The sequence below is a fragment of the Chlamydotis macqueenii genome, chromosome 2 (assembly GCF_036417535.1).
Source record: "Chlamydotis macqueenii isolate bChlMac1 chromosome 2, bChlMac1.mat, whole genome shotgun sequence".
Lineage (NCBI taxonomy): Eukaryota > Metazoa > Chordata > Aves > Otidiformes > Otididae > Chlamydotis > Chlamydotis macqueenii.
Window position 1 is genome coordinate 47,790,284 of NC_141557.1, and position 13,784 is coordinate 47,804,067.

The window sequence follows — 13,784 nt, forward strand, 5'->3', positions numbered from 1 at the left end:
ATCGTAATATACTTGTATTGAGAAATGCTTTCTTTTTAACTAGAGGTGGGGAACATTAGTAATTTTTTTTTTTTTCAGTTGAATGAAGAAGTGCTTCAAATGCTCTATTTTCCAGCCTTGTAAACCTGTATGTTATTCTGTGTGCTTTCACCTGTAATATCTTACCAAATTTATCTAGTTCCTGTTATTGACCAGCAAGGGTTGCTTTTGATACTGTAGTGAAAAGTTTTACTTTCCGAGAAAATTTTCAGAGAAATTTCAGTCTACCAGTTAAGGTGTAGAGTACACACAGGAAAAAGATTCTTGACATATAGGAATAAGGTTCATCAAAGGACTGTTTCCTGTTCCCCTCACTGAAAGCTGGCTTGGTTGCTTGCCTGAGGCTGTTGGTGTACTCAGAATGCTTTTTGACTGAGTGCTAAGATAGGAGTAAGTCGTAAGGTATGCTGATAAATGGGAAACCAAATTGACTGATTGGTAAGCAGGTTGGCTTGCCTAGTCCTCTTACAGCAGTTTTAGGTCTCCATTAACAGAGATTTACAATAGAGCTGGAGCTGGCACAGGGCAGTTTTGGTCAAGTGCTTTCTTATTGCCTGTGCCGTGAATCTGGGGTGTAAGTGAAGTTCAGTCTCCAGTATTATTTCTTGTGCATTTTGGAGAATATGTACGTGCATACAGGAATGGATTCATGGACAACATCAAGAAGCACCATGTTTAAGGATTATTGCAGTTATTTTCCAAAACCATTTTCTGAATTGTTTGTAACCATTTGGTCGTCTGCATTGAGGAACTTAAGATTTTTATTTTTGTGGCCCTTTGGGGAAAGCCACAATGCTGGATTTCAACTTCATTGCATAATTAAGTAGGATAGTTTAGTCTACAAATGAAGAAAAAATGTATCATGTATTATATTTAATTTGCATTTTTACCCCATAGCTTGTGCTCTTGTGTAGCTCTCCCTTCTAAGGAGGCATTTTGTTTTGTTTAAAGAGCGTATCACAGTATTGCTCTTGCCATATTCATATTAATGCCCCTGGAATTTTCTAAAAACTGTTCCAAAATCTTTGCTAGTGTGACTTTGACTTTAATGGCACTAAGCCATGGATAATTGGCTCAGTTTCCTAAAATTCCACAGCATGTTGTTAAGATAAACATTTCTAGGTTCCCAAGAACACAGATGCATGTATATGGTAATATACTGGGTATACAGAGCAACCTTTAAACAAGAAATTATTATTTTCCTATTTTATTCTTGATGTTTACACACAAACCTCATAAGCAGAAGAATGATGTGACAGAATAATTGTGGCAGTTTTTAAACTACATTGTAGCATTTTGAGAAGGGTGGTGAGATTTCTCTCTTTTGTGGTAGCCATTAACTTCTATGGAAGCAGAAGGGAAGCAGTCCTGCACTGGAATGGTATGTGTTGAGGTGCACCCTTGTTAGTCAGCTGCCTGTGTCTCGGTTACTGTGAAGTCCATGTGACCAAGGCTTTGGTATAAAGCCCAGAATTGCTGGTTGTTTAGGAATTTGTAGTCTTGTTACGTTGTTCCTCAGCACTGGTATCTGAAGTGACTTGTAAGGCTCGAGTATCCACAAGTGTTGGAGGTCTGGCTTTCTCTTTGCTCTAAAGGGCTGGGATCGGTATTTCCCCCAGCCCAAAGCTTTAGAGAGGGGCTGTAATTATAGAGCTTGTGACAGAGCTGCGTTCAGTTCACTCATGTCCTCTTGAACAGAATAGTATATGGTTGAAAAGATTTTTTTTTCCCATATGTAACAATGTGAAGAGGACAGAAAAAAATGTATATGAGGCCCAGGCATATTAACAGCCGAATAAGAAATGGTGGGATAGGTTCTGAGGCTCTCTGTGCACGTTTAGAGTTGTAAGACAACCTTGAAGAGTAAGGGAGGTTCTCACTGGATCGTGCCAGTTGCTGGAGCACGTGGGGAGGCTTGCTGCCAGGGAGCGAGGGCCAACGATGCTAGTGAGCCAAAGCGGATCATCTTAGCATCTAACTCGGAGCAGGAGTTGGTGGTCTGAGTGTCCTTGGAGGTAAGCTTTCCAGCAGTCATCTTTAAAATTGCTTCTAGCCGCAATAGGAAACTTTAAGTTCTTACTTTGTGGAAAAAAAAAAAGAGGATATTCTTACTCAACAGATTAAGTTTTTATTTATTTGGGTTTTTTTTTTCTTGAATAATCATATAAAAATATGATTAAACTTAATCCAAAGCAATAAACTCAGTCTGAAAGTAAGTGGATCAGGTCGCAGCAGGTATGGTGTGTGGGCTGGGGAGAGTGGTGTGGGTTTTGTGGGGTGTTTTTTTTTTTTTGTTTTGTTTTTTTTTTTTTTTTAGGGCAATTTGCAAGGAATTTTGTTCCTTTTTTGTATCAGCTGGCTCCTCTCACCCCTGCTCTCACTGTATCTGTGCAATAAAATGGTAAAGAAAGCAGCAGTCATAGTTCTGTTATGTGATATTTTGTGTAAATGTTTTCAGAAGAACAGTTATTAAAATTTGAAATAATGACACTTCTGCAAGCCAGTAAACCAGCATTTTAAAAAATTATGTGAACACTATATAGACTCTTAAAAGTCATTGTGGAGGGTGAGAAATTTTGAAAATCTTCCTGTAATAGGAGAAAAACAATAGTAATGCAAAACAAGATTAAAATCCCCCCTCCAGATTTTAAGTAATGATAAATATCTGGTTTGAGTCAGTCTGTTCTTTGTTTAGGGTTACTTGACTAAAACTCTTGGCCCTAATTTGTTGGCAGTTAGGTTAATTGTGTCTTTTGTTTAAACAGTAGTAGTGATGGGGGGAACCACCATTCTAACATGGTCTTTCAGCTGTTTTCACTGCTTTCCCTTGTGCTTTAGTGTTGTCCTGAGGAAGAAGTATGGCTTGGCTGGCTGATCAGGGTTTTGACTTGGAATGATAACGTATTTTCATTTAAATATCTTTGCGTACTGGATGCTGTCTTAGGCCCAGGCAGTGTTCAGTAGGGTTGTTGGGGTTTTTTAAATTTTGCTTTCCACGTGACTGGTAGGTAACTAATGTGTGTCTAGTGCATTTGTGCCTCTCTCCTCTGTTCTGCTTCTGATCAAGTGCTCTTGCTGGTTCTTCCTGTGGACAGGAAAAGACCTCAGGACTCAAGAGCAGACACAGCGGTGTTACCTCCTCAGTTGCATTTCAGAAAAATTGTGATTGCTTTTTGGTGGTTTGTGGGTTTTTTTTTTTTGGTTTTTTTTTTTTTTTTTGTCTTTTTTTAAGTCAGTAGATCCTGCCTTCTCTTCAGCAAGTATTGGGCAACCATGCCCCTTGGACCCATCTTGTATGGATCTGTCAGTGAGCCCCTTGCATGTGCATGGGTGTGAATAGAAAGTGTATGTTGGAGGTGTTTATAGTTTGCATTATTGTACCTCTGAGATTTGTTTCATTACGTGATTAATTCATTCTTTAACTGCACGTGCGGTTCTCATACACTCCATACTAGTGGTGGTCGTCAAACAGCTTTCCCTTTCCAAGACAGGTACACAGCATGTCTAGGTAAGATCTCCCAGTCAGTGGTGTGATGCGTTGCAGGAAAGGGAATGCGCTAATTTGTAGCAGTTTTGGTTTTATTTGCTCACTAGGCAGGGGGGGAGGCGCAATTTTGGGGGCCTATATTAAATAAAAGGCGAGGGAGCTGTAAAAAGCTCCCAGTGTAATGCGAGCCTTACACAAGGAAGAACTATTTATAGAACCCTGCAATATTTGCCTGAAAGAACTTCAGAGCAGACAGGGGCAGTGTTACATAAAACTGGGTGAGAGCACACTTGTGCGCTCACAGCTGCGAAGGTCAAACCCGGGGCTTGTCTTACAGTGTGCTTCCACTCTACCTTGGCCCGAGGGGAGAAGAACTTGATGGGCTTCTTTTGAAGGCCAAATCCTAGTGGTGAGAAACTTTGGTTTGTGGAGAACAGTGGGGTGTTTTTCTTTCTTTCTTTTTTTTTCTTTTTTTTCCTTCTTTTCTTTATTGGGCTTTTTATTTGTGGTGTTTTGACTTGCTTTACTTTTTGCGAAAACATGACTGTCATGATTGATGACTTAGTGGTCAAACAAGGCCAAACAAGGTCACAGCAGTAGCTTTGGGGACTTTGAGAGTAAAGTTTTATGCTTTATATGTTTATATTGTCATTTAAGCATCTTTTTGGTTATTGCTCTGGCTTCTGTTCTCTAGCAGTGACTTTTTTAGTCTAAATGACGTTGCCATGCCACTTGGCAAAATTAGCCAGGTATTGTTCTGGTTCTGGATGCCTTCATCTACTTAATACTTGTTGGTTATGAGGCTTTATAAAAAATGATTCTGGAAACCTTTCAAATGTTTAGCTTGCAAACATTCTTTAATGGTTTCATAGGCAGAAGAGCCCCTGGGAGGCGTGTACGTGAGAGGATCCTTCATAGCAAGTGACGTAAGCACTGAGTATTGATACTTCTCTGAAAAGATTGCGTTTGTCTAAGCCAAACAGTTCCTAAACCTACCATGAAAGGATAAAAAAAAAAAAAGCCTGGATTACAGTTTAAATGTAATATAAGGCTTGAGTGGCAGGGTCTGTGTGATGTTGGGGTAGCAGACAGCTTTGGTGTGACTGCCTGGGTCACTGGACACAAAAGCACTGTTAAGAAAGCGAGGCAGTGTTTCCTCCGGGATTATCAAAGGAAAGATGTTTGATTAAAACATTCTTAAATGGCTTTAAAATTTTGGGTAAAGTTGTGGTCTAGAGTTGTCAAAGGTACTTGTCCCTTTAATTTGCTGTAAAAATAATGTATCTCTTCTAACATAAGAACTGCAGTTCTTATTTTTAGGTAAAGTATTTGAAAGTCATTCATCTGTGACACTTTGACTGTTTATGACCCACTATTAGAAGTTTAACTAAACAGTCAGCATTCTGCATATTTAAAAGCTAGCTCCTGAGTGGAAAATAAAACCCCATGGGTTATAAGAAGGTATATAGTACAGGACAAGGTTAAAATAACTCAGTAAATTATTTGGGATCAAATTCAGTCTTTATCTAAAAGTTAAGTAGTGATTATGAATATATATATATGTGTGTGTGTGTAAAAGTCAGACCTGTTCCAAATGGCCGTTTCTTTATGGTCTGACAAAGTGTATTTAAATGGACATAGCCATTTAATGGTTTTAAAATAGAGGGGGGTAGATTTAGATTAGAAATTAGGAAAAAATTTTTTACGATGCGAGTTATAGAACACTGGAACAGGTTGCCCAGAGAGGTGGTGCAGGCCCCATCCCTGGAAACGTTCAAGGCCAGGCTGGATGAGGCTCTGAGCAACCTGATCTAGTTGGGGATGTCCCTGCTCCTTGCAGGGGGGTTGGACTAGATGACTTTTGAAGGTCCCTTCCAACCCTAACCATTCTATGATTCTATGATTCTATGATTTTGACTGGCTTTTGAGCCCGCCCACTCAGTGAGAAAATTTGGTTTTAAAATTTAAAAAATACAAACTTTTGTAGATGTAAGATTTGAGTTAGTAAAGAAATAAGCAAATTGAATGCTTGAAGAGAGTCTTGTTAAGTTGCTTTGGTCACTTCAGTGATTATTTTCCAAAGCAAACTGAAGACTGAACTCTGAATTACCGAGGGTAAGCCAGCACGTTAATCTGTTTCACAGATTAGACAGACATATAAACTGGCTTTGATTTGCTCTAGTGTCTATCTGGGGCATTTTGCATAAGAAGAAAGTTTTTTTTTTTTTTCATGTAAATAAAAAGCATGAGGGTTCTTTTTAAAGAACTTTGTAAAACTTAGCAGATTTTTGTAAAGCAGAGGTGTTTACTGGATTTACAAAGTGATGTACAGAACAAGGAAGAACATTTCTGGTGGGACTCTTACAGGTGCATTAAAGGGAGGAATTTGCACACCCCGAAACCCTCCAAAGTGTTTAACCATTAGTTAGTAGATAGTAAATGAGAATTAGTAAATGAGAATACAGGATCAGAGCTGTGTAGCTCCAGGGAGATGCTGGGAGTGGAAAGCTCTCTCAATCCCTTGGTACCCTGAGGTTCTGTCTAAATTACCGAATACTTTGGTCAGTAGGGATGGATGAGTAGATCAAAGTTGTTGGCACTGAAGTTTCTTAAATCTTTGTTGGTGACTTGAGTGGGTTATGTTAGATTAGGTTTAGCTCGGCATCTTGGGCTGAATGTCCTACTTACCTGTGCAGTTCAAAGCTTTCTGAACAAGAAAAACGTCATAGGTGCATGCCAGATGACCTTGCAGTGATGTACCTTATGGGGTTGTTTGAAGTCTCTTGTCCCAGTTTGGCAGCAGGTTGCATTTGAAGTCCGTCCTGGAGCTGAGTTTTCAGGTTCCCTAACTGAAAAAGGAGTTAATGTGCACCAGTGTTGTTCTGGAAAAAAATGGCTAGCTCGCAGTGGATGGTTTTGCTTCAAAACTGTGCTGCTGCTCTAAACCAAATAGTTAAATTAGATATGAGAGTATGCATAGCAAAAAGATGATGTGGAAGAAAAGGTCTTTTAGTCAGAAGCACTAGAAATATGGGGTTTTTTTCTCCTCTTTTAAGGAAGTATTTCTTTAAATTTGTAGATGTTTGCAGTAGTCAAGCTACCATTTTTGACTAATGAATAAAAGTATTATTTGAAACACAAAATCTAAGTTAGGTAACTGAAACTTGTTTAAAGCTTAATAATCACCATAGGGTGCAGCCTATGGCTCTTGGGTAGCATGTTATTTGTAGGAGTTCCACATGTTTTGTGCCTACAGTAAATCGCTGTTGCAAAGACGATGATGAGAATAATGACAGCTCAATGTCCAGGTGGAGACTGGTGATGAGTGGCATCCCTCAGGGGTCCGTATTGGGCCCAGCCCTGTTCAACATCTTTGTCAGCGACGTGGACAGTGGGATAGAGTGCATTCTTAGCAAATTCGCCGATGACACCAAGCTGTGTGGTGCTGTCAGCATGCTGGAGGGAAGAGATGCCATCCAGAGGGAACTCGACACACTGGAGAGGTGGGCCAGTGCAGACCTTGTGAAGTTCAAGCAAGCCAAGTGCAAGGTCCTGCACCTTGGTTGGGGCAATCCCAAGCACAAATATAGGCTAGGCAGAGAATGGATGGAGAGCAGCCCTGAGGAGAATGACTTGGAGTTGTTGGTTCATGAGAAGCTCAACATGAGCTGACAATGTGCACCTGTAGCCCAGAAGGCCAACTGCATCCTGGGCTGCATCAAGAAGAGTGTGGCCAGCAGGTCGAGGGAGGTGATTCTCCCCCTCTACTCTGCCCTGGTGAGACCCCACCTGGAGTACTGTGTGCAGTTCTGGAGCCCCCAACATAAAAAGGACGTGGACCAGTTGGAGAAGGTCCAGAGGAGGGCCATGAAGATGATCAGAGGGCTGGAGCACCTCTCCTATGAGGACAGGCTGTGAGAGAGTTGGGGCTGTTCAGCCTGGAGAAGAGAAGGCTCTGGGGAGACCTTATTAGTGACCTTCCAGTACCTAAAGGGGGCCTACAGGAAAGATGGGGAGAAACTCTTTAGGAGGGCCTGTTGTGATAGGACAAGGGGTAATGGTTTTAAAACAGAAGGAAGCAGACTCAGACTGGATATAAGGAAGATTTGTTTTTACAATGAGGGTGGTGACATTGTGGAGCAGGTTGCCCAGAGAGGTGGTGGATGCCCCGTCCCTGGAAACATTCAAGGCCAGGTTGGACGGGGCTCTGAGCAACCTGATCTGGTTGGAGATGTCCCTGCTCCTTGCAGGGGGGTTGGACTAGATAACCTTTAAAGGTCCCTGTCCATCCCAAACTATTCTATGATTCTGTGATTTTAATAATCTTATAAGGTTACAAATGTATTTGCTGGCGTTCCTGAGTTCTGGGTAGGCACATGGCAGAATGGCTCTGTTTTGCTCTGTTTTTGAGGTAAGAAGAAGGATTATTTCAACTCATTTATGTCTTTAGATTCAGAGTTAAGTTGTGTTTAATCCTGAATGCAGAAAAACTTTATCTCAAAGGGATATGAAATAGCAAGTGGCTTATGTTATTCGAATATGTAGTGTATGCATCTCAGCCTCCCCCCTCAAAACACCTGGAAACGAACAATGAACTAGATTTTTTTTTTTCATGTCCAGAACCCAGAAGTGGCTGACTAATCTGGAGATTTTTTTTTTTTACCTCAAAACCCTCAGATCTTCACTGATGTAAATGTGTCTGTTAGTTTTGAACTGCGTTGCCTGGGTACTTAAAGCTGGGTAACTTTTTTTACAGCGGAGTGCAGTGCTGGCTAACCACAAATCAATTTTGACTTAGCTTTTGTAATCTGGGCTGCTGCAGGCACACTGCAGTCAGTACCCCATATACTTCTTGATCGAGTCTTAGTTACACTGCAATCATAATACAAACTATTGTGTAGATGTACTGTTAGATGGCAATGGTGTTTGGTGTATAAAAAATTTAAGCTTTTCATCTGGTAATCATGCAAATGCTGTATTTTAAGCATTTACTGAGTTAGACCAAAATCTGGGTATTCTACAGAGGTGTGCAGGAGCAAATCTTTGTGCTTGTGTCATTGCTCTTCTAAAGTGCAAGTTTAGAATGAGGGCTTGTTAACAAACAGCTTGCAAATAGTTTGTTTGGTTTTTTTTAAAGAATAAAATAACTGGTTAAAAACACTTAGATGATAAACTTAAAGGAATTGTGCTCTTTTTGTGAACAGTTTTCCACTGAAGAATTGTGTTCAAACATTACAAATTAAATATTTCTTTAGACTGAGGTCTGTTTATTGACCCCAAACTGTCATTGTGTTTAGACTGGTAGAAATGGTGCAGTACAGCTACTGAGGCAAAAGCTGAATGATGTCATATTAGGTAGAAGAGAAGAATTATTTAAATCCTGTGTGCAGGCTGCTGTTGACATTACAGAGTAGAAAGAATGAAATGTGTGGTATTTTCATCAAAAAAGTAATATTCTGATTTTATAAATTGCGTACTTGTTTGGATGTCAGAAAGAATAGATATGAAACACTGCTATAACAGTTTATATTATCATCTTGTTATGAATACTGTATATGCAGGTCAGACTGACTAAAGAATAATATTAATATTTCGTATTTCATGGGTATGGCAGCTACAGTGTTTCTTTTCATGGCTTTTTTGGCAATCTAGTAAATACTGCTCAGCTGTAGTTTGTTTTTTGTTTCTGCAGCAGGAAGATTTAGATGAAGGTTTGAAGGAAAAGTGTGCACTCCTGGATTAGGTGGTAGTATTTGCCTTGCAAGAGAGGCTGTGCAAACAGTGCCTCTATGAGTTTGATAGAGTCTGAACAACATTTTTCCACTGAGTGTATGGAAATCAAGGATATTAAATAAGTCTGAAGGGGAGCAGACATACACATTTATGCCTGCTTTCTTCCCTTCATGATACAAAGTTTTAAGATCAAGGCAAATTCTCTTCCTTAATCCAGAACTTGACTTTCTCATGTAGATTTTTACATGGATTTCTGCAGCAGACCAGGCAGACTGACTTGTGGGGTTTTTTTTGAGAGGTAGGGTGGTTGATTTTGTCGCTTGGTTTTGGGGTGGTTTTTTTTTTGTTTTTTTTTTTTTTTTCCCCCCCCCAAGCTTTATTTGCTTATAGCTTCCATAACTTCCAACAGGGAAACAGCTTGTGTGAAGGAAGGGCATGGATGTCTTCTTGTTTGTGAATGTGTGCATCTGTACGTTTACTTGTTCTTAACAGGGACAAGGCAGCAGCTGTTCGAGTGCAGGTTGGTGGGGGGGAGGGTTGGTTGTGAGTGCTGATGGGAAGGGAGGGGGTGGAAATGGTTCCATGATACCTCACTGGGGTGAATGTTAAGCTGGGTGAAGGGGAAGAGGTGTAACTCATTCAGCACAAACTTCTAGTGCAACTTGTAGTGTTATGTTCTGGCCAAAAGTATATTTGGTGAGGAGTTTGTGGAAGATAAAGTGACAAATGAGTAAAGATGATCAGGTATGTCAGACGTTGAATGTCAGTGTGTCCAGAAAAGTTACTAGCTCTCAGATTCCCAAAACTCACTTGAAGACTTTTACACATGAATCAAACTTTGGTTATCAGTGTTATTTCATTTGATAGTGGTGTTACTTTGCTGGCTTCCTGTAGTTGTGAAGGCAGGGCATGGGGAGGAGAGGAGGGCAAGAAGAGCTGAAGATTCCTGTAAATACTTTCAGTTACTCCCAGACGTGTCCTTGTTCATAACAGGCTTATCTAACAGTTTCACAAAGCAAACATGCTTCACAGATGTGTGGTAGCAACTGGGACAAAGTGGAGCCCATTTAATGAGCCAGTCTATGTATTTCCAGTATATTTTCTTGTTTATGGCTTAACCTGTTTTCAGAGGGCAAAATGAAGGTTTGCATTTTGATTCCAGCTTCATTTGAACTACTAATTTCTAATATCAGCAATCTCCCTCTTGTTATTCCTAAAGAGCCACTTGAAATGAGACCATTTAAAAAATAATCGGTACAAGTCACCCCATTGTTCTTTTCAGTATGTGCTGTGATAGCACAGGAATAATGGATGCTGTGCAGGGGAACCATGAGACTTTCTGTTAATGCACTCGAGTGAAACTTTCTGCAGCTGCCACAGAAGAGTGCGATTTGTATGAGAGTGTGGTATGATAAATTTATCACTTGATGTAATGTTTTCCTGTAGCTATGATGATTATTACCAAATACAGGTTTTGAGCCTCTCAGCATGAGAACTGTTTACAGGTGAAGTGATACCATGCAGAAATAGAAATGTATGGAGTTGAGGCAGACTTAGTGAAACGTTATTTTATGTATCAGGAGGTTTTGTTTTCTCCCAGAGTTAATATTGCCCATCCGTTTTCCAGTTCTGGTGTTCGGAGTTCAGCATAAACAAGTCCTTGTTGAGAGCCTGAGAGGGATAGAGAATTTTGCTTTTTTGTTCTTACACATGTGGTGAAAGGGAAAAATAGGTTGAGAAAAGCTGGTGCTGGTACAGTGTTATAACTTGGTTGCAAGGTTCCTGTGAAGCTTGCTCCCAGAAGGTCTAGAATATGTAATCTGTATCTTGACAGTGTAGACACAGAGACTTGAGTCTTGCAGTGAGATTCTAGAAATACTGTCATGCTTCAGTGAAGCGATAATATTATTTACTAGAAATGCCAGAAAATAAGATGCCAAAGTCCTGAGTATAACTTTTAACAGCAAAATAAGAGTATCTGGACATGTTCCTAGAGATTAAAGAGAACCCTTTTCACAGGATTCTCCAGAAAACTCTTGTTTCTGATTCTCAGTGAAGTACTCAATGTAGCGTGTTCTATTGCTACACTTGCATATTGAGTTACATCCACACCTGCTTGCAGACCAGTGCATTTGTGTCTTCTTGCTGGCTGTCTTTCTACTTTTCTGATGTAGTCTGGGTGTTCTTGTGTGGCCTGTTCCTCAGCTGCTGCTTATACCTTGTAACTTCTACATATATAAAATCTTCTTTTCCTACCTTTCAAGTCCTTTCCCAAGTCTGTTTTTCTGTAGTCCCGTGATTGTATTTTCCTTTCCTAGCAGCAATGGGCACTTGCTGATAACCGAAAGAGGTATCATCCCACCAATTATTACAGTGCCTTTAGCCTCTTGTCCAAGAGGTTTGATGAAGCTTTTGGGTAGGAGGTCCTTATCTTTGTTCCTTCTCTGGCCAATTTAATCTTGCTGGGGGCAGTGATATCTGTCTTTGAGGGACTTTGTACCTGTTTGCTGTTTACCAGTGCTTCAGCCTCAGTAAGTGGACACCCCCTTAACCCAGTGCACCTTGATTTCCGTTTGCTGTGCACTCTGTAAAGGCAGCAAAGATGCCAACTGGCAATGAGGGGCTGGGCTGTGCAGGGTGGCCCAGTGGAGAGAATAAGCCTAGGGGTGTTATACTATACGCTATACTATACTATATGTCTGTGTTGTCTGGCATCAGTCAATTTCAAAAGGTGATGTTATTAAAGTGTCAGTAAATCAACCAGTGATGTGCAGTCTGTCTGCACGGTGTTGCTCACGCAGCAAGCTGGGTTACGTAGAGCTTTCCCTTGGCTGACGTGAGAGAAAGGTAGTTGGTGAATGAGGCAAAGCGGACAGACTGTGCTTACCCTAAGTTGAGTTAGGCAAAAAGCTGGATGTTTAATCAGCAGGTAGTAAATAATATTGTACAAGGAATAGCCCTTTCCTACTTGACATGACTGTGCGAAGTGTAAAGATAGACAGCTGCTCTGTGAATACTGTTCTTTAATATTTGCTGAATTTGTCAGGTTAAACTAATGTGAAAGGAAAAGAAAACTATCTGTTCTGCTTTATGCTGTTTGGAATGGCTTGAATTGAACATTTGTTTCTCTTGTGTTTTGCAGACTTCTTGAAGCCAGCTCTAGCAAAGAGAACTGCCAGCCAGACCCAGTCTCCAGTGCTGGTCCCCCTGATGGCAGTTTGTACAACCCTGTGAAACCTGCCAAGCTGGACGCCACAGCTTTGCACGACTGCACTTTGGCCGCCACTGTGCCTCCTTCGGAGCTGTCGAATCATGCAGTCCTAGCCTGTGACACAGGCATTCATGAAGAGCACTATGTAAGTGAAGCAGTGGAAGATGATGTGCCAGACTGCAGAGAGTATAGAGATGCCTGCACCATTACTGGTAAGCAGCCAAATCTTTTATCTTGGGAAGGATGTGGAAATGTATAGTTAAGCTTCTGTTCTTAAGCTCTTGGTGAGATAACTAGTTCATGGACAATGCTGCTGCTGTTCTGCACATTTTTTATTGCTTAAGAAGTGATTTCACAAGCATCTGAATCTTCATTGAAAGGACTTAGTAAGGTTTAAGCCTCTTACAGATAGACTTGACCAAACTAGGATGCTATATTTACGTTCTTGGGAAGTTGAACCATTTGAAGTTTGTTTGGAAAATAAACCAACACTGAGTCAGGAATGACTGGAAGGAAATACTGCAGCTTAATGTTGTGGAGTGTTTGTCCTAATGTTGAACCTAATTTAGATTTTTATGTTGATACAAGAATTGCTTTGTGGGAGAAGGGGATGGGAGAAACAGTATGTAACATCATGTTTTGATTGGTACATCTTTTTGCTTTTCAAAACCATTCCATTTTTGTCATGTTAGTTCTGGAACTATAAAAGTTAATGTGTAAGGAACAGCTGCTTCTGCATACGTGTATGAAAGGTGAAATGCCTTATAGAGTTCATACACATAAATGGAATATGTGTTTAAGTATGGTATTTTAAATAGAATTTAAAATGCTCAGCTGACCCAATTTTTTGCGCTTGAATAATGACTGTAATTCAGTTTAGTCATGGATATGACCATGAAATAACAGGCAATTTCTATTCCAAATGCATGGTTTGTTGCCTGAGCTGTGAGGCTGCTTTTAGCTTCAAGTGACCTTTTAAGTTCCAAGGTCTTTTGGGAGTGTTTGAGGAGTCAGCTGAGTTTTCAGAAGGGACAAATGAGAGGGCCGAGAAAAGTAGAAATAAGACTGAGGACCTTCTAATTGACTGCCAGATATCTTTATCCTGAGTTACTTCCAGCCATTTCTAGAGTTGTCTGTAGGTCAGAGAATTAGTTAATTCAATAGATACTTCAGTTTTTAACTTAGCTCAGTCCAACTGCTGTATAGCTGCTAATGGTTGATATTCTGAAAAAAAGGAAAACAGAAGGAAGGGGAGAGATGCTGTGCATGTCCATCCTTATTTCCTTAAGGAAACATGTAGCAGGTTTAACACTG

At 40.4% G+C, this 13,784-nt stretch overlaps 1 protein-coding gene across 3 annotated transcripts in view; it reads left to right on the forward strand.

Moving 5' to 3' along the window:
• Window positions 1-13,784, forward strand: part of TRAK1 (trafficking kinesin protein 1) — a 137,764-nt gene that overhangs the window by 36,465 nt on the left and 87,515 nt on the right. For all 3 annotated transcript variants that reach the window (XM_086742853.1, XM_086742856.1, XM_086742857.1), the window contains one exon: window positions 12,402-12,682. Coding sequence is in view for 2 of the 3 variants with exons in the window: in XM_086742856.1 (XP_086598982.1) it covers window positions 12,402-12,682 (281 nt within the window). In the remaining variant the exon portion in view is untranslated. The remainder of the gene's footprint in view (window positions 1-12,401; window positions 12,683-13,784) is intronic.